The sequence below is a fragment of the Cebus imitator genome, unplaced genomic scaffold (genome assembly GCF_001604975.1).
Source record: "Cebus imitator isolate Cc_AM_T3 unplaced genomic scaffold, Cebus_imitator-1.0 Scaffold18, whole genome shotgun sequence".
NCBI lineage: Eukaryota > Metazoa > Chordata > Mammalia > Primates > Cebidae > Cebus > Cebus imitator.
Genome location: NW_016107333.1, coordinates 11,209,100 through 11,233,657, shown reverse-complemented (window position 1 = coordinate 11,233,657; position 24,558 = coordinate 11,209,100). Strand labels below are relative to the sequence as shown.

The following is a 24,558-nucleotide window of genomic DNA, read 5'->3' as shown; positions in this document are numbered from 1 at the left end:
CATGAAGAGAAGGAACATCACAACTGCCCTTCTGAGCCCACTCTGGGGTTGGCTAGTGAGCACAGCTGTCTCTAGCAAGTCCCAGATGAGCACTGGGGCCATAGCAGGCTGTCACGAAGGCTGTGGGCTCTGCCACTCAGAGTGACCTTGGGCAGGTCATCTCTCCCTTCTGTGCCCCTGTTGGCTAATTGGCAAAATGAGGCATGAAACATAGACAAACACATTGCTTGCACATAGGGAGTGCCTGTCAATGACCGTGAAAAGGGCCTGGTGCCACGCAGGGAGTGTGAGATTTGGGCTGTCACAGCCCTGGGCCCAGCTCCTAGTTCTGTTATTGCCATGCTTGGGTGACAGTATTTGACTCCTGAATCTTGATGTCATCTGTCAGTACAATGGGGACAATAATAACATCTATCTCATGTGGTTGTCAAGATGACTATGCGTGTGACCCCCCGGAAGACAGCTGGTGCTTCTTCAATGGTGATAACCATCACGCGTCATAGGGGGTGGGCTCTTCCTAGTGTACAGAACATTCAAGTCTGATGTCAGAGATGGCCCTGCCTCTGTTGGAAAGTCCTCAGCAGACCTGACTCATCCAAAGGAGGTCATCTTGAGGATGTCAGATACAGAGGATAGGGTGGCCCGAAGTGTTGTATGACTGGGGCACAGTGGACCACCCTTTCTGAGCCTCTGTTCAGTCCTCTATGAAAGTGGGCCCCAGAGGGGAGCAGTGAGGATGGGATGATGTAACATGCGTGTGTGTGTGTGTGTGTGTGTGTGTGTGTGTGTGTGTGTGGCCAGCACATTACAAATGCATAAATGATGTGATGGCTATTTTGGAGTGAGGCCATGGTGGGGCCTGATATCCTGCCCTCTGCCCACAGCAGGCTGGAAAAACCAAGTCAGATGCTGCCTGTGGGCATGCTTTTCCTTCCTCCTCCCCTCTCGCCCCTACACCACCCGCCTCCATCACTTCCCCCCAGCTCCCTGCAGGCATTTGAGCCAATCAGACTCCTTAGTTCATAGCACGTCATCAGCATCAGACCTTGCTCTGCTTTGGTGTTTCTATAATTTTTTCTTTATTCTTTGGATTGTTAAAAATAGCTGATTTTGTAAAGTGTCTGTTCATATCCCAGACACTTTACAAAAGAAGACATACGTGAGGCCAACAAACATATGAAAAAATGCTCATCATCACTGGTCATAAGAGAAATGCAAATCAAAACTACATTGAGATACCATCTCACGCCGGTAAGAATGGCGAACATTAAAAAATCTGGAGACAACAGATGCTGGAGAGGATGTGGAGAAATAGGAACACTTTTGCACTGTTGGTGGGAGTTTAAATTAGTTCAACCATTGTGGAAGACAGTGTGGCGATTCCTCAAGGACATAGAATTAGAAATTCCATTTGACCCAGCAATCCCATTACTGGGTATATATCCAAAGGATTACAAATTGTTCTACTATAAGGACACGTGTACACGAATGTTCATTGCAGCACTGTTTACAATAGCAAGGACCTGGAACCAACCCAAATGCCCATCAACGATAGACTGGATAGGGAAAATGTGGCACATATACACCATGGAATATTATGCAGCCATCAAAAACGATGAGTTTGGGTCCTTTGTGGGGACATGGATGAACCTGGAAACCATCATTCTCAGCAAACTAACAGAGGAGCAGAAGATCAAACACTGCATGTTCTCACTCATAGGAGGGTGTTGAACGATGAGAGCACATGGACACAGGGAGGGGAGCACTACACACTGGGGTCAGTTGGGGGGAAATAGGGGAGGGACGGTGGGGGGGGGGGGTGGGGAGGGATAGCAGGGGGAGAAACGCCAGATGTAGGTGATGGGGAGGAAGGCAGCAAATCACACTGCCACGTGTGTTCCTATGCAACAATTTTGCATGTTCTTCACATGTGCCCCAAAACCTAAAATGCAATAAAAAAAAACAACAACAACAACAAAAAAAAGAATAGCTGATTTATTATTTTACTCTTAAATATTCTTTCCTGGATTTTTAAATTTTATTTTACTTAAACGTTTTTTAATATTTCTGTTTTTATTAATTTTAATGTATTTAAATTATTTTACAAATATATTTTTATTTGAATGCATTTTTACACTTTATTTTTATACCTTCTTATTTTTAAATTTTTATCTTGTTATTTAATTCTGCTTTTGAATGTTATTTTAACATTTTTATTTGAATTATGTAGCTCTTATTCACCTGATTTTTAATTTTTAATTTTATGTTTTCACCTTTAAAAATTTTTATTTTTATTTTTCCCACTTTTAAAATTGTATTTCCTGAATTTTTCTTGTCAACTCATAGGGCTTCCTTGTAATACCTAGATATCAATTCCCTGTTGATTTTGACATAAAAAAAATATCTTTTTAAATCTGACTTTGTGGTGTACTCACCTTTGGAGAGTAGAAATCATTACTTCTCATGCGGTCAGTGTGGTCAAATCACTGGTTTTTGAGTGGGGAGAGAGGGATTGTTGTGCCTTATGGTCTGGGTTTTTCTGATCTTATTAAAAAGTCTGTGTAAGAAGGTCTTACAAGAAGTCACACCCCAGAGCCAGGTGCATTGACTCCCACCTGAAATCCCAGCTACTCACAGGGCTGAGACAGGAGGATGGCTTGAGCCCGGGAGTTCGAGGCCAGCCTGGGCAATGTGGTGAGACCCCTTTTCTTAAAATAAACAAGCAAAGTTACACTCCGGAGTGTGAGCTCGAATCCTCTACTCCTCGCTATTGGACCACCCTTCCTGCCAGGAATTCTTCCAACGAGGGTTAGTGCTGCTGCTGCAGCCCTCGGGCCTTCCTGAGGATGCTACTGGGATGCTCAACTGCAGAGATGCTCCTCTGTCCACCCTCCTTCCTGACCGTGCCCGTGCCCGGGATCACTGCATGCAGTCGGCAGGCATCTGCGGAGCACGTGCTACAAGCCGGACCCTGTCCTTGGGGATCCACTCCCCACTTTTCTGATGGAGGTAGCAGGCTCAACAGCAGTTAGTTTTCCTGTAAAAGAGACATCAGCTGGAGACTCCCTGCCCCTGGAGGCGAGTGACATTGGCTTGAACAACACCCATCAGGGGCTCAAAGTCACCCACAAGGAGTATCCCCAGCCAACAGCTTACACTTCCCACTGGCTGAGAAGTTCAGCTTTGGCTGAACCAGTTCAGTTTGTGGATCATCTTATTCTTTTACATCAACAACTCCCACCCTCTGGAAAAAACAGAGAGAGAGAAAGAAAGAGATACACAGAAAGGAAGATTGAGAAAGAAAGAAAGAAAGAGAGAGAGAGAGGAAGGAAGGGAGGAAGGGAAGGGAGAGAAGAAAAGAGAGAAAGAGGAGGGAGGGAGGGAGAGAGGAAAGACGGAAGGAAGAAAGGAGGGAAGGAAGGAAGGAAGGAAGGAAGGAGAAAAGGAAGGAAGGAAGGAAGGAAGGAAGGAGAAAGAAAAGTGGAAGAGAGAATGAAGGAAAACATACACTCAGGACATTTGTGTGCAAAGCCAACTTTTTTGACGGTCTGGGGAGTGCTGCTAAGGGCTCCATCCCTGCGATGCGAACAGTTCCAGGCTAAAGGCACTTGAAGTAGCCTTCTCCTTCCTGCCTTCACTTGGCTGATATGACTCCTCCTGTCTGCCCCTCACAGACAGTTTGGGGTCCATCCCTCGTGTGCCTCAGGCTCTGAGAGAGATATGGCTTTAAATGGCATTTGTCAGCCTTTGGAGGGCCAGCTGGCAGGAGTTGGCACAGTGGGGTGACAGGCCACAAGGCAGGCTCCTCCCCAGTGGTTAGCAGCTGGGCTCAGCCTGGCATTCCACCTGGCTCCTCCTGTGAATGCCTGGGCCAACCCCTTCACCTCTCTGAGCCTCAGTTTTCTCATCCCTGCAAATGGAGTAAGCGTAGCCCCCACCTTGTGGGATGATGGCCGGTTTTAAATGATTTAGTACAAGGAGCTGGGTAGCACAGGGCCTGGCACTCTGTGAACACTCAGCCATCATTAGCCTGGTTCTGCTCTTTGCTGTTCTGGTCCCTTTGAAAATCGGCCAGAGCTCACAGAGACCGGAATCTCCAGCTGGGGGAGGGGTAGGACAGGCTGTAGCTGCCCATCTTGGTTCTAGCCCAGAATCCAGGTTGTAACTAGGTAAGAAGGGCTATGGTTCCCACTTTGCAGATGGGGAAACGGAGGCCCACTAACGGCGAGTGCAGAATTTCCATGCCTGTGCAAGCCCAGGTCCCTCCAGGTGCCTGGATTTGGATTTGGTGGAGATAGTGCCCCAGGGCCAGGAGAGGTTTCCAAGGTGGAGCCCCCAGCTTCCTGTGCTCCTGCCACCCCCATGCGATGGGTTTCTGTCCCCTTCTTTCATTCAACTCCTCCCCACTGGCATCCTACTATTTACTGAGCACCTACAATGCACCAGAGGTTCTGTGTGTACTGCCCACAACCTTAGGATCCTCCTACCTGGTGAGTATTTGCCGTATGAACTGGGCACACAGCCAGGGGCTCTGCAGGTTATTACCTCACTTTACCCAGCAAGCAATCCTTTCATAGCATCATTCCTATTTTGCAGATGAGGTGCAGAGACTCAGAGGGTCAAAGAACCTTCCTAGGGTCAAGGTAGCAGAGCTGGGACCCAAACCTGTGTGTGTGACCTGGGTTCTCTCCCGCTTGGTGCTGCCTCCTATCTCTCTACTTCCACGGGCTGGGCAGTTAGTCTGGGAGCCTGGACTGGGTGGATGTCCTGGTAAGAATATAGGTGGCTTTATTACCTATTCTCAACTTGTTAAATGACTTAGGGAGCCACCCAGATAGGGCCTCAGGTTTCACACCAGCTTGGGAGATGTGAGTAGAGGGTATGTGCTCTGCTTAAAATAACAACCGGAGGAACTCAGAACAAGCACCTCATCCCAGTGGCCTGCAAAAGTCAAGAGGCAACGAGAGGACAAGGAATCATAACTCGAATCAATGACCAGGAAAGGCGGAAGCGATCTGGGGCATTTATGGAGGAGGCTGTGGGGTAGACACAGCATGGGATTCTAGGTCTAGGTCTCTTTAAAGCTGAGATCTGGCTGGGCACAGTGACTCTTGCCTGTAATACCAGCTCTTTAGGAGGCTGAGTCAGGTGGATCACTTGAGGTCAGGAGTTCAAGACCAGCCTGGCCAACATGGTGAAATCTCATCTCTACTAAACTTACAAAAAGTAGCCAGGTGTGGTAGCACACGCCTGTAATCCCAGCTACTCAGGAGGCTGAGGCAGGAGAATTGCTTGAACCTGGGAGGCAGAGGTTGCAGTGAGCTGAGATCTTGCTATTGCACTCCAGCCTGAGTGACAGAACAAGACTGTCTCAAAAATAAATAAATACGTAGATAAAAAGCTGAGATCTGTCCAGCACGTGCTACATACTGCACTGTGGACTAAGCCACTTACCATTTAATTCTCATAGTAGCCCACGAGCAGAACTTGTCTGTCCACACTCCCTGGATCCACCCACTTCTCACAGCCGCCAGCCTCGTCCAGGTCACCAGGATCACCAGAGCCTCTCCACCCTGAGCTCCAAGCTTCTACTCCTGCCCTACAGCCCATTCCCCTCAGCACCGGAGAAGCTTTCAAGGTGTCAGACACTCCACGGCTTGCAACCCACAGTGGCTTCCCGACTCACTGCCAGGAAAATCCAGCACCATCCAAACCCATCCATGTGCCCTGGGGGTCTGGCCCCTCTGCCTCCAGGCCTCACCACCCACCGCTCTTCCCTCAGTCACTGCACCCTGGTCTTGCTGCTCTCTTTCACACCATGTTCTTTCCCACTTCTGGGCCTTTGTACCCTCTGGCCCCTCTGCCAAGAGTGCTTTTTTGTATATCTCAGAGATGCCCTTCCTGTCAACCCAGGCCCTACCTCCTGCCATGCTGTGTACCCAAATTCAATTCCCTGTCATTCTCTGAAATGATCTCCCTCTCCCACTTAGGATATAAACTTCCTGAGGAGAAGGTCTGTCTCATTCACTGATGGATCTTCAGTGCCTTGAAAAGTGCCTGGCATTTAGTAGGCCCTCAATAAATATTTGTGGAAGGAGCAAGCTTTTCAGTGGGTGGCAGATTGTGTCCATTTTAATCTTGTTTGTTTTTGAGACAGGGTCTCTCTGTCACCCAGACTGGAGGGTGGTAGCACGATCAGAGTTCATGCAGTCTTGACCTCTCAGGTTCAAGCAATCCTCCCACCTCAATCTCCTGAGTAGCTAGAACTACAGGCACACACCACCATGCCTGGGAACTAATTTATTTTTATTTTTATTTTTATTTTCGTAGAGATTAGGGTCTCACTATGTTGCCCAGGCTGGACTCAAATTCCTGACCTTAAGTGATCCTCCCAATGTAGCTTCCCAAAGTGCTGGGATTACAGGTGTGAGCCACTGCACCTGGCTGGTGTTCGTTTTACAAATGAGCAAACTGAGGTTAAGTAACCATCCCAGAGAGTAAAGTGTGGGGCTGGGATTTCAGAACAGATCTATCTCCTCCTAAATCTTGGATTCCTACCTCTACCTTCTAAGGCTGCCGCCCAGCAGGACTAATTGAAAGCTTTGTCTCTGGGAAGGACAGGTTAACCATAAGAGATGTGTCATTTGAAATAGCAGTACCCCAGCCATCCTCAGGCCCAGAGCAGGGTGCAGCAATGGATGTGCAGACCTGGGCTAGCCAGTCAGGGACCAGGGGCCAGGCTGTACACTAGCCCAGATGGAGAGGACCAGCTGGCTGGAGATAAAGAGTCAAAGGTGCCCATCCAGAGATCTGAGTTCTAGCTCCTGCCCTCCTGTGATTCACTGTGTGGCTCCCAAAAAGCACCTATCCCCCTCTGAACTCAGGACACTTTCTGTAAAATGCTGCTACTACCCCATGCTACAGATAATAGACTCTGCCTAAATTGCCTTCTCACAAGAAAGTGCTGGAGTCCTTTACAGTTTTCCTATCTTGTAGGTCGTGGTAGTATTTCATTCTTGTTCTCATCTTCGTTTGGAAAATTATTAGGGAAGTAGGGTAGCTTTTCATGTGGTTATCGGCCCATTTGTCTTTCTTTTTTTAATTACTTGTAATGTCTTTGCCCATTCTCCCTCCACACACTTAGATTCTTCCTCTTATTGATTTATAGTAGCTCTTTGTGTATTAAAGATAGTTATTCTTGACTTACTTTGTGTGTTACTGGCTTAATGATACTGAACTTGTAACAGAGGGTTACAGACATGACATGCTTTCCATGCTCCTCTCCTGCAATGCACAGTTGTGTTTTTAAACTCTAATCCTTAATAACTTTGAGGAGATCTCAAATCTTTCTGGTAACCTGCAGGTATTAAAAAGCCCAGTCCAGTGCTACATTTTTAAAACATAGGTCTGATTCGAAGCTCTCCTTTCCCATCACTGCCTTCCCCGTCACTGCCTGACTCAGCTTCTGACTCCACTGATTTGCCCTGTAGGGAGAAATGTCATGCTGTCTCACTCCCTTCTCTCCTCCCTCTGGGTTTATTTCTCCCCTATGTGTAGGGGAGCAGAAGAAGGAATTGGGATAGAGATAGCTGTCACTACCCTGATGCTGCTGTGGCCTCCACAATTCCCAGTGTTAGAAAACTGTGCCCATCACCAGTAAGCAGCAGGGAGACTGGGACTAAATGTTCCCCTACCTCCACCCATGCCCTCTCCCTTTCTCCCACATGAGGCAGGTGCCTAATTGGGGCACAGGCGTGATTATTGGGCAAGGAGCATGGACTTGACCTCTTCGAATCACCCTAGCTTTCTCACTACCCCATGCCCACTTCGACAGCCTCGTGCTCCTTCGGGCTGGGAATTCACAGCTTAGATTAAGCTCAGTTGCCTCCTCCAATGTCCACTTGACCAAATATAGGAAATTGGTCAAATGCTGGCAATGCAGGCTGCCCCATGCCCGACCCCACCCTTTTTGCATTTCTCATTCATTCTCCACTCATTCCCAATAGATGTAGGGCAGATCAGTAAGCATGTGTTAAATCAAGGGATGGAATGCCTGTTTCCCTATGCTCCATAATTTCTCCCCTCCAAACATGAGCCCACCTGGGCTTGGGAGCTGGGGACATGCCCTGCCCTGTGTGTGATGTTCCCCTCCCTGTGTCCATGTGTTCTCATTGTTCAACTCCCACTTACGATTGAGAACATGCAGATTTGGTTTTCTGTTCCTGTATCAGTTTGCTAAGAATGGTGGTTTCCAGTTTTATCCATATTCCTGCAAAGAACACAAACTCATCCTTCTTTTTATGGCTGCATAGTATTCCATGGTGTACATATGCCACATTTTCTTTATCCAGTCTGTCATTGGTGGGCATTTGGGTTGGTTCCAAGGCTTTGCTATTGTGAATAGTGACTAGGACTCATCTTAGGAATCCTAAGCTTTCAGCTCCCCTTAGAAGGTTTCCTCCCACACTTTCTGGAATCCAAAGCTCTCATATGCTCCCCAAAGAAGGCCTCTTGAGTGTGCAGTAGTGGGCATTGCCCCCAGTCCTTGTCACATTGAGCATCCTGATTGGCTGGAGGTGTCTTGCCAGAGTCTAACCACAGGGATGCTCAAGGGAGCATCTCATGAATCAAGTAGTAATGGAGTGCTCATTCATCTGCCGTGAGCTGTGCTAAGCACTTGGTGTGGATGAGTTCTTGTCATTCCCACAACTGCCTGGGAGGCGGTTGCTACTTTTGTCCCCATTTTACAGAAGAGAAGACCAAGGCTCAGAATGGTGAAGCCACTTGCCCAATATCACCCAGCTAGGAAGTGGTGTTTTGTCAGGCCCCAAAGCCAAGGCTACCTCAACATTCTGCTGAATGTTCTGCCTCTCTGGTGCCCCCACCTCCTGAGTGCTGAGAAGGGTCCAGTGGGCTGGAGACCTTTAGCCCTGATCCCAGGGAGTTTCCAAGCTGGGAGTCATCTCCAGGGCCCACCCCTTGCTAGGGATGGTGCAATCTACCCCCCAGGCAGAAATGTGCTGGGGGATCTTCTGAGCAAGCCTCCAACGATGGCGACTGCCTCCCATATGTGGCGGCCTGAGTGGGCAGGCGGGTGCCCAGATGTTGTTTATTTCCCTTGGTCATCGATGACATGCATCCTGCACTGCCAGGCGGGGATTGGAGGATGCGCTGCCCAGCACGGTCTCTATGGGGCCTCCTGCATGGTTCTGGATCCTTCCCAAGGACAGAGCAGGGACCTCAGCAGGGTCTGGCCCTCCTCAGTCTCACTGCCTTGGGGCAGGGGGCATTGGTGTCTTTCTGTCCTTCCCCATCCTTCTTACCCCTGGGGAGTCCTCCAGGACAGCTGTATTAAATCCTTAGTTCACCATGACACAATGTCCTCATGCAAGACACACTTCCCAGACACACCCCAATTATGAAAAAGTCTGCCCCCAAAAATGTTGGCATCAAAACCAAAAGCTCTGCACTGATTGTCAAAGCAGTTCCGGGATCACAAATGCCAGCACAGGCAGGGCAGGTGGTGATAGTAATGGTAGTTATGGTTATGTTGTGCAGACCCGCTTAAGTCAACCCTGCCCAGGTCCCCACAGCACACCTATGAGGTCAGTCAGGAGGATTCTTGTTTTACAGATGGGAAAACCAAAGCACAGAGAGGTTAAGGCACTAGTTCAAGGTCACATGGCAAGGGTAAGGGGCAGAGCTGAAATTTCAATCCAGCCTGTCTTGTTCTTAAACCCTGTTCCACACTAGTAGTTCTCAAAGTGTGGGCCCAGGACCAGCAGGGTCAGTATCATCTGGGAACCTGTTAGCAATGCACATTCTCAGGCCCTGCCTAGACCTACTGAATCAGCAACTCTAGGATAAGACCCAGCAGCCTGTGTTTTTAACAGGCCCTCTAGGTGAATCTGATGCAGTCCCGAGTATGAAAACCCCTACTCTACATTGTCTTTTATTGTGAGTGAGTGAAGTGGGTGTAAGATGTAGCTCAAGGATGAGAACATAGGGCAGCTGACCTTTGCCTTCAGTATCTGGAATATGATAGGGAGGGGTAGGGTCTGTGGTGACCTGGGGAGCATGTGCCTTATTTATGTAACTCTAACCACTCACTGCCCTGTGACAGCAGACACAATATTGGCAGATGTTCTGACCTTTTTCAGAGAAGTCCAAATTCCAGATTTTTAATGTGAAATCTCTTGATTTTTTAAATGCTAGAAATCTATCCAAATTAGTATTTTAAAAAAATATATAGGGCTAGAGTTTCTGGCTTTGGTATTAAGGAAATTTCAATGACAGATTCACTGTGGGCTGCTGAAGAGATGAGCATGTCTAGGAGAACATGTCATTTTCAGGGTCCCAGATGTCACCCTATACTTTTTGACCCCCTCAGGGAAGTTTTGCCGAGTAAAGGCAGATGGAAGGCATGATATTGCAGTGGTGACCCTAAATTCACTCAAAATCCCAAAATGGAAAAAAAAAAAAAAACACAGAGATCACTTGCACACGTTGAGCCGTTGAGGCCTGTTTAAACAAGATGCTTGGGGCAGTTCTCAGGATATGGGTGACCCTGAGCGTAGGGACCCTTGTTTGAAGAGCACAGGTCATTCCTTGCTCCCAAAAGGAAGAATGAACGTGCCCTTCACCTAGGACCAAAGCTGCTGGCTAATATCTCTGCCCTGAGCACTTTGCCATCCAGAGGGCAAAAGACCATGTCCCTGGACCCTGGCGGCCTCCTTCCAGCCTCACCAACATCTCTGGCCTCTGTTTGCTCACCTGGGAAAGAGGAGAAGGGTCCAGATGTTGGTTAACAGTCCCACTGTGTGTCATGATAGTGAGGGAACAGGAAGGGAACCTAGGTTTACAGAGGAGCACCTGCTATGTGTCAGCACTTGCTGGTTTGCACAGCCTTCATAACAAATCACGTGGAGGTAGGAATTGCTGTCACAATTTTTCAGATGGGGAAACTGAGGCCCCCAGAGAGGAAGGAACTTGTTCATGAGTGATGGGGCCAGGATATCAACCTGGGAAGCTGCATCATAACACGACCTTAGATTTTTAAGTCCCTTGAGGGCAGAAAACACGTCATCCTCAATATAATTACAGTAGCTTCAGTTTATCAGATGCCTGTTCCAAGTGGTCTGAGCTAACGGTTTTTCATGTACCATCTCCTTTAATCACAGCAACCCTGCAGGAAAAGCATTATTATCCCCATTTACAGCTGGAAAAACTGAGGCTTGTAGAGGTAAAGTTCCTTCCCTGTGGTCATACAGCTCCCCCAAAGCTCATAACCATTGAGTCCCAGCACTGGACCTGACATAGAATAGGGGCTCAGTAATTGTTTGTTGAATGAATGGAATAATGAATAAATGAATGGATGAATGGATGGATCACTCAACCCTGGGTTAATGCATGCATTCAGAGTTGTCATAAGTCTTTATCACGTTGCAAACTGTCAAATCTGGTATGTTTGATTCCACTGTCATTCTCCATAAAATGAACATCCTGGACTCATCCCTCGGGTGTGTGGGGAAACATGGAGTGACTCAGATGTCATTCTAAGCCTCTCCAGCTGCTACAGCAACACAAGGCCATGCTTTTGGGGCCTACTGGCATTCTGACTGAGGGAGGATGGTCTCAATTACGGGAGACAGTTGTTAATGGGAATTACATGGGGTTCCTGCCATCCACTCTGATGTCCCAAGAAAACTTGGGGAGGTTGCAGTTAGAGCTTAAATGCTTTTAAAATGTGCATCTCAGTTGGGAGAGGGCAGCAACAGAGGCCAAGATGTGTAGAAGGACTCAGGGGGTTTCAAAGTGTGTTCCCTGGAACGACAGGGTCCCCTGGAGTGCCAGAATGGTCAGATTGGGTAGGTCGTGCTCCAGGCTCCTCATCTGTGTCAAAGCAGAGCTGCTCCACCATGATCTGTTTGCTCTCTAATGAGCTCCATCCATTTTTATTGTAATTTGACAGAAGAAAACTAGCTCAAGTGAAAAAGTCACTTTATTTGGTGCTATGGGACACGTCAAGCCTTGGGAAGGACTGGGCGGTAGTCAGAAATTTTCTGTCTTAAGGAACACATGAGGTTCTGGTTGCTGCTTCTCTCTCTGCATCTGATTTGTTTATTTTTTCTCTCTCTGCTTCTGTATTAGTCGGGAATCATTTGGTTGCAAGTGACAGAAAACCTAACTCAATGTGGCTTGAGAAAAGCGAGTATTTATGGATCCTCAGGGTGGATCCACATGCACAGATGACTCTTTTTGGTATTTGTCTGTGCCTCTTGGCTCTGCTTCTGCTGTGTGGCCTCCATTCTCCAGAGGATCTTCCCTCATGGGGCCCCCACCAGCTCTGATCTACATACTCCTAGAACCAAAGAGAGGAAATGAAAACACACATATCCACTGACTTCAGCAAAATCCCCAAGACTCGCTCTTGTGGGGATGCGTGCCTGCGTCTGAACCTACAACCACTGTAGTCAAGGGGACCTGATGCTCTGATTGGCCAAGTCCAGATTGAGCGCATCTGGGTGAAGATGGCGCCACACGGGCCTTAAAGCCAGAAAGTGCAGAGGAGCGGGCCCTCTGTTAGCTAGTGCCCACCAAGGCTTCTCACACAGGTGTACCAGAACAGACTACCCTCCCACCTGCAGTTAGCCTTAGGCCAAGGCCAACCCAGACCATTGTCTGTCAGCCCACAGAGAGATGGTCTAATTGGCCCATCCTGAAAGAGACAGCCATTGGCTAGAGTCAGAGTCGTGCCCTACAAACATGGTTACTGGAGCCAGTTCTCAGAGAAAGGAGACTGTGAGCAGGGAAGACATTTCCAAAATGCCTATTACATTTATTTTGGACTTGTTAAAGTGCACATTCCTGGTCCAAAGCAGACACTTTACAAGCCTCTCTGGAGATTGTTATGCACAGTCAAGTTTAAGAACCATCAAGTTTGGATCTTTCTAGAGCAGCGTGGTACAGACTCTTGTTGTCATCGGTGATGATTCACAAAGTGAACATTCAAGTGCCTACACCCATGACTTTAGGGTGGAGGGTAGAGAGCGGTAATAGCACTGCTTTTTCTAATGAGTTACAGAGACGTGATGAAACACCAGACCATCAGAAGTCAAAAAGCAAGAGGTGCCATTACAACATAGAAGCACCAGACAGCATTCTAGCCAACTGCCAGGGTCAAGGATGAGGCCATGAGACAACCACTACCCTTCAAAGTGTTCATCCTCCAGGACAACACTCTCTGAGGTCTGGGAGGGTCTTTGTTGGGTTCTTTGGCATTCAGCATATTGAGACATCCTTCAAATAGTACTGTAGCTTTTTGAGGTCCAGAGTTCGAGACTAGCCTGGCCAACATGGCGAAACCTCGTCTCTGCTAAAAATACAACAACAACAAAACTTAGCTGGTCATAGTGGCGAGTGCCCTATTATAATCCCAGCTACTTGGAAGACTAAGGCACTTAGTCTTGAACCTGGGAAGCAGAAGAATCACTTGAACCTGGGAAGCAGAGTTTGCAGTGAACTGAGATCGCCCCACTGCAGTCCAGTCTGGGCAAGCAACAGATTGAGACTCCAACTCAAAAAAAAAAAAAAAAACGCCAAAAAAAAAAAAAAAAAAAAAAAAAAAAAAGGTACTGTAGCTCTGAGGCTTCTTTGCAGTTTGGCTGCCTGACTTTGGGGAAGGCTCCACCCCTTCGGCCTCAGTGTCCCCAGTGAAACTGCAGGGGTTGTGCTTAGTGACCTCTAAGCTCCTCTGAGAGTGGTAAGAGCTTTGCTTTCTCTCCATCTTGACCCCTTATCTCATCCTGCATTGCTGTAACTTCTGTGGACTTCAGTCCCTCCCACCAGGCTGTTTGTCCTATAGGGGCAGGGGCCATGTGTGGCTCACTCACATGGCTCCAGGCTCTGCCTGACACAGGAGGCTCTGGACAAATGCTCAAAGAGGGCAGTGTGGAGTAAAGTGACCTGCCACCCCTACCGATTCTGTGTGACCCTGGACATGTTATTTAACCTCGAGTCTCGATTTTTCTCAGCTACAAAATGGGCAGCAACATCATGTAAGGGTGTGAGTCTGTCTACAGATTCATTTTGCAGGAAATGCTACTTTGTTTTTCTGTAATTTAACATTTATAATTTGAAGTCATATTCTGCCAGGTGGTAGAAATCACTGCAAGTCAATTGAGGGTCTGCTTGACCTTTGGTAGTGGGGTCGCATCTCAGGTCCAGTGGGCTTACACAGTGCCGATGCACAGAACAGGGCACCTTGGTCTCCACTGACATGACTCTGCACCCTGCCTGGCGGAAGACCCAACATCATCAGTGTGCATTAGAAAGGCCCAGTGACCTAAACAAAATGGGCAATGCTTTCCTCCCTTCCCCAGGAAAGAATCTCTGCGGTGGGCAGTCCTGGATTACTAAGGCTGCACCAAGCTGTCTTTCTGTAAGATCTCTGCCTCCTGGATCTGCCATGGCTCCATTCTCAAGCCTGCACTCCTGCAGGCGGAAGGGGAAATGAGAAAAAGTGCCTGTATTTCCTAAGGGGCTGTGCAGGGTACGCCCGCTCACATACCATTGGCCAGAGCATAGGCACATGACCACATATAGCCGCAAAGGAGCCTGGGAAATGTAGTCTTAGAAGACATAAATTCCGCTTAATATCAGGGTTCCAGCTGGGCTGTGTGGCTCAGGCCTGTAATCTCAGGATTTTGGGAGTCTGAGACAGGAGGACTGCTTGAGCCCAGGAGTTTGAGATCAGCCTAGGCAACATGGTGAAACCACTTCTCTGCAAAAAATACACAAATTAGCTGGCCATGGTGGTGCACGTCTGTGGTCCCAGCTACTTGGGAGGCTGAGGAGGGAGGATTGCTTGAGCCCGGTTGGTCCAGGCTGCAGTGAGCCGAGGTTGCACCACTGCAATCCAGCCTGGGGGGACAGAGCAAGACTTTGCCTCAAAAAATAACATAAAAATCAGAGTTTCACTACAGAAGATGAGGCGAGAGTGGACATAGGGGACGACTAACAGTGCTCAGAGGCACCAGTCTCCACTGCTCTTGGAACCCAGGTCCCACGTCTTCAGAATTTGTCACTGTCCCCTGCTCAGGACCTCAGCCTGAGGATGGGACAGGGCTTGGGAGGACAGCTAGTGGAGAAGGGGAAGAAATAATGTAGGCCTCCTCCTTCCCCAGGACACAGTAGAGACTAAACTATTTTGTTCTTCATGTGTTTTGGGGACGAACTATTTCAAACCTACAGTCAAGAATTTAAAATAATATAATGAACATTTTCGTGCCACTCTCCTGAATTCAGTGTTTGTTAGTCTCGTGGCGTCTGAATACATATTTATGAGTCATAAACACTACAAAATATTGCTTTGCAGGTACTTGAACTTTATATAAATGGCTCTTACTATATAATTCATTGTGCATCTTGCTTTTTTCCTCTCAGCACCGTCTTTGAGATGTGTCCACAATGATAACTATAGCTACCTCAGTCATTTATCATGGCTGGGTTGTGTATGTGGTATATGGCTGTGGTGTATGGCTATACCACAATGCATTTATCTATTACTTTGGCAGAGGGTTAGCTTTTTGCAGTTGCTTGCTATTAAATAATGCTGCAATAAATATTTTTGTCTCTGTGTGCACATATGCAAAGGTTTCTCTAGGTCAGTGGTTCTGAGAGCATGGTCCCTGGACCAGCAACATTAGCATCACCTGGGAACCTGTTAGAAATACAGATTCTCAGACCTACTGAATCAGATGTGTCAGGGTTGGAACCCAGGGACCTATACTCCAACAAGCTCACTAGGAACTGCTGTCATGCAGCAGAGTTTGAGAACTGCTGCTCTAGGGTATGTACTAGAAACTAAATTATTACATCTAGAAAAGGGACATCAGGCCAGGCATGCTGGCTCATGCTTATAATCCCAACACTTTGGAACCCTGAGGCAGGAAGATCACTTGAGGCCAGAGTTCAAGACCAGGCTGGGAAAGAGAGAGAGACTGTCTCCACATGAAAATTTTTAAATTATCTGGGTGTGGTGACATGTGCCTGTAGTCCCAGCTACTTAGGAGGCTGAGGCAGGAGGATTGCTGGAGCCCAAGAGTTTGAGGTTGCAGTTAACCGGAATGATGCCCCTGCACTGGAGCCTGGGTGACAGAGCAAGACCCTGTCTTAAAAAAGAAAAAAAAAAAAAAAACAACTTTTTTAACACACAAAGAATAGAGACGTCTTCAAATTCTTTAGATGTTGCTAGATTTTTCCCCAAAGTTTACACTCCTATCTAAGCTGAAAGCTTCCTGTCATTCTTGCCAGCCCTTGGTAGAATCCGAATCTGAATATTTTGCTGAGTGAAAAGTCTGGACTCCACTAAATTCTCAGTGGATGTTCTTATCTCTCTGGCTCTGGGAGTCCCTCTTACAACATCACACTTGCTCTCTGCCCTCAGGTACCTGCCAGGTATACAGCTCCAGAAGCACAAAAATCTTTATTCTGCTCTCCTGTTGTAGTTTCTCATACCAGAGCAAGAAAATTGAGGGCAGTGCCAACTTTGCCTGGGAACAGGATCCCAGTATACACATTAGTTACGGTGAACCTCCGTATGACCCTGGATCAGTCAGGCTCCTGAGTTGTAAGCAACAGAAATCAGGTTATCAGCAGGATGTGGGGCCTCACCATATCCAAGGAGTGGAAGATGAGGTTTAGGGAAGTAGCAATATTCCTCTGAGAGCTGTAGCAGAGAGGAAGGCACAGAGGGACTGAGGGATGGAAGGGAGAGAGAAAGGCCTCAGCCAGGGCTGGGCAGAGAGCCCACCCTGACTTCACCATGAACCCCATTCCTGTGTGACCCTCGCTCTTTTATCCCACTCTCAGGACTGGAGTCACCATAATGTGTATCTGGCCAGGCTTTCATTAGCTGTCCCCCGCTGGCAACTTAAAGAAGGGCCAGACCTGTTTTGGTTTCTGTTCTGGGGGAAGGTGCCAGGATGTGCTCCTCATCAGGACCTTACACAATGGGGAATTCTTCTTAAAAAAAAAAAAAAAAAAAAAGATGGGCCACCAATAGCAAGAGGGGAGCATCTGGGAGCTGGAGAGCCAAGAATGTGTTCTGCTGCGTGGTCTTGGGGCTCAGGTGAATCAAGGTGTGTAATGGGATTATTAACCAGTCTGACCCTAACGACATAAAAACATGACACCATTTACTGTTTCCCCAGTTGTCACCTCTCAAAAGCTACCCTGTCCTTTCCTGTCACTTAATGACACCTGGTCACTTTCTGACTCTCCCCCACCTGCTACTCACAGTGGTCTCCCTTGCTGCCTCTTACTGCTGGGGCACCGCCCAGCACCCAGCCTTCTTGAGCCGGGCAGCAGTCATACCACCTAAGCCCGGCTGCTCTCAAGGTACCCCTTGCCACTGAGAACACCCTCACGCATGCTGGGAAGGATGAGCAGGTTCTTCTACCACACTCTCCCCCTCAGCTCTGCCCTTCTGTCTCCTGGTCTCCTTTCTCTACTCAAAGAGGAATGAGAAGGGAGCAGATTCGCAGGGCTGTGGGCATGAGTTTATCTCCAAGCAGGGCATGAGATGCTGGCACCTTCTTATAGGCACCCCCTGTCTTCGTGAGTTTCCCTGACATCTGCTCACTTGGCTTGGAGGGTTGGGAACACAGGAGAAGTCACAGCATGATGACTCACTTCCCTAAGCTGTGAATTTCTTTTTCTTTTCTTTTTTTTTTTTTTTAGACATGGCTTCACTCTGTCGCTCAGACTGGAGTAGTGGCATAAACACAGCTCACTGCAGCCTTCCCAGCTCAAGCGATCCTCCCACCTTAGCCTCCCAAGTAGCTGGGACTACAGGTGTGTGCCACTATGCCCGGCTAATGTTTGTATTTTTTGTAAATACAGGGTCTCACTGTATTGCTCAGACTGGTCTCAAACTCCTGGACTCAAGCAATCCTGCCACCTTGGCCTCCCAAAGTGCTGGGATTACAGGCATGAGCCACTGTGTCTGGCTGACAATTCCTGACTCCCATGAGTCCCTCCTTGCAAGTGTTTAGCTTAATCAGGGTCCTGAGGTGATGGTCAGGGTAACAGAGACTTCCTGTGAGCCTGGAAAAGGCTCGCTTAAGATCCTAGAGCAACTTCCATATCTTTTTCCCCAGCATTGGGTCCTGAGTGCCAATTCTGGGGCAATGAAAAATTTTCTACTTAAACAGATTTCTCCCCTTGCTATTCCTGATGATGGTGGGAGCCCTTGCTGATGGTGACAATGAGAAATGGCGTATTGTTGAGTATTGTTCAGGAACCCAGCGGGAGGGTGAGGGTCTCACCCCACTCCACGCACACTCAAAAATACACAGTACTTTGGTAAATATTAAGTTTGCTTGTGAGTAATGGAAAACTGCAAACAACAGTTATTTAAGTAAAATAAATGTTGATTTCTCTCTCATGTAACAGTCTACACAGGCAGGCTTGGGCAGGTAAAGCAGTTCTGCCTTTCTCAGGGACCCTGGTGCTTTTTTTTAACCTTACATCTGATTGGCCAGATTCTGATCACATGGCCATATCTGGTTGTAACAGAAGCTGGGAAATGTAGTCTTTTGTTTGGGTGGCCATATGTGCCCAGTTACTATCCTAATGACACCATCTCAGCTGCTCACACATACGGTTTGATCATCTCTCTCTCCCTTTCCTTCTCCTTCTGCCCTGGTCTGGTGGGCAGTGGGCACTGGCCTGGGGGGCAACTGCACAGGCTGTATCATCTGTTCAGAGGAGAACGGCTGTTCCACCTGCCAGCAGAGACTCTTCCTGTTCATCCGCCGGGAAGGCATCCGCCAATACGGCAGGTGCCTGCACGACTGTCCCCCTGGCTACTTCGGCATCCGCGGCCAGGAGGTCAACAGGTGCAAAAGTACGTGTCTCCTCGCTTGTTCTATGCTAGTGCTGGGCTCCTAGACACCGCGGGCTCAGATCCCCCCCTCTCACCCCACCACAGCCAGAGGAGAAGTACATGTATGCCTAAGCCCAGACTCTGAGATACCTCCTGAGTCCAGGCTGGCTCTGCAGCCTGAGGCAAGTCAGCCCCCTCTCAGCCTTAATCGGCACTAATAGAGCAGGGAACTTTCACTTCTACCCTAGTTTGTGGTGTGGCCTTAGGCATGTAACTCACCTTCTCTGGTCCTAAGTCAAATAGGAAAAGGAGTTCTAATTCCAAACTCTAATTTTTGCCATAACTTTGGACAAATTATCACTATTTCTGAGGTGGAAAAGAAGCAGGGAGTCCTCACTTCAGCCCAGATTTGCAGGTGACTTCAAGCAAGTCACTTGCTCTCTCCAAGCCTCCCTTCAAATGAGAAAGGGAGTTTTCTTCACATGCAGCCCAGTTTGACCTTGGCCAAGTCTGGGCTTCAAAGGAGACACTGAGTCCTGACCTGAATGCTACCGAGCCTGAAGCTACCCAGAGGCCCTCCCACCTTGGGCAGACCCAGTGGGCCCTGTCCTGGGCAGTCTCCCTCACCCGGGGTGTCCCTGGCTCTGTTACAGAATGTGGGGCCACTTGTGAGAGCTGCTTCAGCCAGGACTTCTGCATCCGGTGCAAGAGGCAGTTTTACTTGTACAAGGGGAAGTGTCTGCCCACCTGCCCGCCGGGCACTTTGGCCCACCAGAACACACGGGAGTGCCAGGGTGAGTGGGGACCTCCCCGCCTTGCCCCTGCCCCTCCCTCCCTGGAGTCGGGGCTTGGTGAGAGGTGTCAGGAGGTCTGGAAGAAATCCCAGTAGAATGCCATGTGGTGGTGTGAGGCCCAGCACCACTAGGTCAAGTACACCAGGTACCTACACATAGTAACTGCCAACATAACCACCGTTACTGTGATTACTACTACAGCCAACACTGGCATCGTTATTATTGCCAAGGGAGTCAGCAGAGTGCAGAGGAAGAGCGCTGATTTTGTTTTGTTTTGATTTTGTTTGCCTGTTTTGTTTGAGATAGGGTCTTGCTCTGTCACCTGGCTGGAGGGCAGTGGTGTGATCATAGCTCACTGCGGTCTCAAACCCCTAAGCTTAGGGATCCCCCTGCCTCAGCCTCCCAAGTAACTAGGACCACAGGCATGTACCACAACAGCTGGCTATTTTTTTATGTTTTTGTAAACACAGGCTCTTGCACTGTTGCCCAGGCTGCCCCTGGGCTCAAGCAACCCTCTCACCTCAGCCTCTCAAAGCACTGGGAGTGGAGGTGTGAGCCGCCACACCTGGCTGAGCACTGATTTTGGAATAGGACAGGCCTGGGGTCCATCCTAGCTCTAAACCTTACCCTTTAGTGATCTTAAGCAAACCACCTCAGCTCTTCGTCCTTCAGTTTCTCCAAATGTTTAAAAAAAAAAAAAAAAAAGGACAATAGAACATAAAGCCTACCTCATGGGGAGGAATTGTTATGAGGATTAAGTGAATTAGTACAATTTAAAGTGCTCAGTACAGCAACCAGCACACAGCAGATGCTCAGTACATGTCAGTATCAGTGTTATTACTGCTCTGATTATTTTCCGACAGCTCCTTGTCATACTCTTGCCTGTGAGCCCTCTTTTGTTCCTGCACGAGACTGTTCTTTGGCATTCTCATCTGAACGGTGCATCTCTGCCCATGCATTCCCTCTGGGTTCATTTATGGTCATTCCAGCTGCTGATGGCCCCTGACTTACTGTCTGCAGCCTACCTGAGCAGCAGAGCCTCACCTCCACTGTCCTCTGGGTGCCTCCTTTCCACTCCCACTGCCACCATCCCCCGCCTGATGCTTCCTCTGGGGTTTCAATAACCAGCTCTATGACCTCTGGGCGCCCATGCCTGAGACACAGGCATCACTGTTGTCTCTTCTCTCTCCCTCACCTTATACCCAATCCAATCTGTTCATTTATTCACTCTGAAAATAACTATTGGAGCATCTGCTATGGCCAGGCACTTTCCTAGGTGCTGGGGACAGCAGGTTAGAGAACAAAACAAAGTCTCTGCACTCATGGACATGATATTTCAGTGGAGAGACAGAAGCGACACCCGGGAACAAATGCATAATATTTTGGGTGACATGAAGAACTTGGGGGGGAAATGAAGCAGCATGAAGCTCCCAAACCCACACCACCAGGCTCATCCCCTTCTCCCCACCCTAGCCCCACCCATTTTTTTCTCTCCTCTGCTCTCCCCTCTTCCCGCCTTCTCACCACCCCCTGCCTGTCGCCAGGATTCTGGCCACAGCTCCTGCCTGTCTCCTGCCTCGGCTTTCAGTCCCTTCAGCCTACTCTCCACTCAGCAGCAGAGGGAGTATTTCAAAATGACAGTCTTTTCCTCCCAGGAACCTTCAGTGGCTCCCACTGCCCTCGGGCAGAGCCCACCCAGGCCCTGGGCAATCTGTCTCATCTGCCAGCCTTTCCACCCCCATCATTTTTTTCCTCCTCCATTTGAGTTCATTCTCCAACTTGCCCAGTTCCAGGTCAAATCATCCACTCTGCTGAGGTTATTCCCTCACCCCGAGCACCTCCTGTCCCTTCCTGAGCCTGGCTGGCCTCCCCTTCCCTGCCATCCCACCCCCACTCCAAGACCCAGTCCAGGAGTTTCCTTCCCTATGACCCAACTCATGCTACCTCTGAGCTCCCACAGTGCCTGCGCTTCCCTCCTCACAGTGGTGTCCAGATGGTGAATTCCAGGAGCCCTGCAGACCCTGGTCTGTCTTATCTGCTGCTGCTCCCTCAGCACCCAGAACAGTGCCTGGCACGCACTGAGGGCTCAGTCTTTACTTGTCAGTTTCGTCTTGAACTTGCTGCCTCTGTTGTGTGAGCCTCTTACTACGTTCCCTTAGCAAACCCCTGCTCTAGGCCTCAGTGTCCAAATCTGCAAAGTAGGAGTATTCATAGCTACCTATATTTTGTGCCTACTTCTCACGGACTTTTTAAATGATCAAAGGCTACACACACACACACACACACACACACACACACACACTTACCCCCTATGAAGAAGTTTTTTATGTCCATGGCCTCTTTCTTTCTCATGGCAGTGCTGGGTTGCTTCTGCCTTACAAAGTTGATCAAAGGCACATGATCGAGTTCAAAACCTGTGTCCTGGTCCTGAGGACTTCCCAGGGGACCTCCCAGCCTCCTCTCCTGCCCCGCCCCTCTTGAGACTTCACTCCCAGCTCTGGCTGCCCCATCTCCCAAACATGGTGGGCCAGTCTCCCTAGGCTTTGCACACTTGCCTGGAATGGGCTTCCTTCTTCTCACCTGAAGAGTTCCCCCTCTCTCCCTTTAACTCATATGTCACCTCCTCTGGGAAGCCTTCCCCTTTAAAGCTAGACAGTAGGCCACTCTGGCTTCAGGCCTATAGCAGTCTGTGCATGCATTCGTTTAGCTGTAATTCCACGCTCTTATAAATAACTTTTAAATCCTTTGCAGGTAGAAGTGATGTCTTCAGTCTTCGAGGACTGAATCCCCCAAACCCTGCCCTTGGATCTGAAGGACCTCACTGCTGGCTGACCCTGTCTGTCCGTCTCTCCTCTCACCCCACAGGGGAATGTGAACTGGGTCCCTGGGGTGGCTGGAGCCCCTGCACACACAACGGAAAGATCTGTGGCTCTGCTTGGGGCCTGGAGACCCGGGTACGAGAGGCTGGCCAGGCTGGGCAGGAGGAGACAGCCACCTGCCAGGTGCTGTCGGAGTCAAGGAAATGTCCCATCCAGAGGCCCTGCCCAGGAGGTGAGCCCCAGGACAGGCATGTGAGGCTGTGGTGGGTAAGGGACAGAGTGACCACAGGACACTGCCCCACAAAAAGTCCAACCAAACTGCTCTCTTGATTGGCAGTGCACTCACAGTGCCCTAGAATCTTCAGTGAATGGAAGTGTTCAAAACCACTTGGCATTCATGGGTAAAACAGAATTCAGCTCCCAGCAAGCAGACCTTTCAGTTACATGAGGGTGGGACACAATGTGAGGGAATTGGATGGAATGGGGGACCACTGGTCTTTGTGGGGGACTGTCCCACACTGCACCCTGATTGCTGTCCACTGAATGCACAGGATCCCCCTTCATTATGGCTTCCGAGACCAGTATACATATTTCCAAAATGCCTCTGGGGGCTGTTAAGAACCACTGATTTACACAGAAGAGAGGCCACAGGGTGTGGTTGGTAAGATGTGAATGGTGAGTAGTAATGACATGGAACTGCCAGTGTTGACTGTGCACACACTATGTGCAGGAGAGGTGAGGTCAGGGAGGGAGATGGCGAGGCGGGCCAGGGAGACGACTCCATTAAGTGAGCTGGGAGCCCCTGGGGGAGCTTGGGCACAGGCCAGATCTTGTTTGCTCTTCAAAAGAGCATCTGAGCACTCTGCCACTCCTCCCATGTGTCTCCTCTGCCCCAATGTGTCACCTAGAAGGGAAAGCACAGGGCTGGACATCAGAAACTCCAGTTTAGGCTGTGCCACTGAGCAAGTCACTCCCCTTGCTGGGCCTCAGTCACCTCATCTGAGAAATGACACTAATTGATGTTTGTGTTAGAAGAAATTCAGCCCAGCGCCACAGGGTCAGGGGCCAGGGTGCGGGAGCGGGGAAGCACACAGGGTTCAAGATTCAGAGTTAGGTTTTGGGTTTGCACCCAGCCCACCCCTGCCACAGAAGAATGGAGGTAGAAGAAATAAAGAAGAAAAAGAAAGAAAAGGTAGACTGGCACAGAGAAATGATAGAAGGGTAGGGAGAAAGAGGGGCAAATGGAGAAGATGGGACGGGGTGTGGGGCAGACCCTGCCTGCCTCTCCCGGCTGTTGTGTGTTTCGTATACATAAAGCACTCAGGGCTGTGGCCTGCATGCAGTGAGCACTCGCTAAATGCTCAAGTATTATTGCCCCCATGTTCTGGAGAAGTGGTGCAGGGACACAGGTGAAAGATGCCCCGTGTCCAAAACAGAGCCTGCTCAGCTGTGGAACAGGTGTGCCCAGGAAAGCCACGGGGACCCCCAGGAGGCCACCCTGCGTGTTGATTGGGGCACCCTCATGTGAACCTGCAGGCCTGGCCAAGCCTGATGCCCGGCACTGAAAGGGCCCGAGCAAGGTAGTGGCCCTTGCCACTCCCTGAAGAACTAGAGAGAAAGGCTCAGTTTGGGGTCAGTTAGCCCACGGTCCAAATTCTCAACAGGAGGGGTTGCAAGGTCAGCGCCCAAACATTCTTCTGAGCCCCGTTGCTAGGGAGTGGGTGGGGCACCCTCATCTTTCAGAACCGAGGAGGCTCCCAGGACCTAACTGGCCCTGCCGCCTCGGTCACCAGGCCCTGTGCTCTCATTGCAGAGAGGAACCCCGGCCAGAAGAAGGGCAGGAAGGACCGGCGCCCCCGCAAGGACAGGAAGCTGGACCGTAGGCTGGACGTGAGGCCGCGCCAGCCCGGCCCGCAGCCCTGACCGCAGCTCTCCCAGCCTCTGGTCCTAGTCCTCGGCCCCTGCACACCTCCTCCTGCTCCTCCTCTTCCTCCTCCTCCTGCCCTTCCTCCTCCTCCTGCCCCTCCTCCTCCTCCTCCTGCCCCTCCTCCTCCCC

The 24,558-nt window shown here is 49.4% G+C and overlaps 1 protein-coding gene across 1 annotated transcript in view; it reads left to right on the top strand.

Moving 5' to 3' along the window:
• The window catches only part of RSPO4 (R-spondin 4), a 34,111-nt gene extending 9,633 nt beyond the window's left edge, over positions 1–24,478 (top strand). Inside the window, exons 2-5 of the mRNA XM_037734374.1 lie at positions 18,722–18,910; positions 19,543–19,683; positions 22,549–22,734; positions 24,316–24,478. Of these exons, the coding sequence (XP_037590302.1) occupies positions 18,722–18,910; positions 19,543–19,683; positions 22,549–22,734; positions 24,316–24,425 (626 nt within the window). The 3' untranslated portion in view covers positions 24,426–24,478. The remainder of the gene's footprint in view (positions 1–18,721; positions 18,911–19,542; positions 19,684–22,548; positions 22,735–24,315) is intronic.
• Positions 24,479–24,558: the final 80 nt, after the last annotated feature.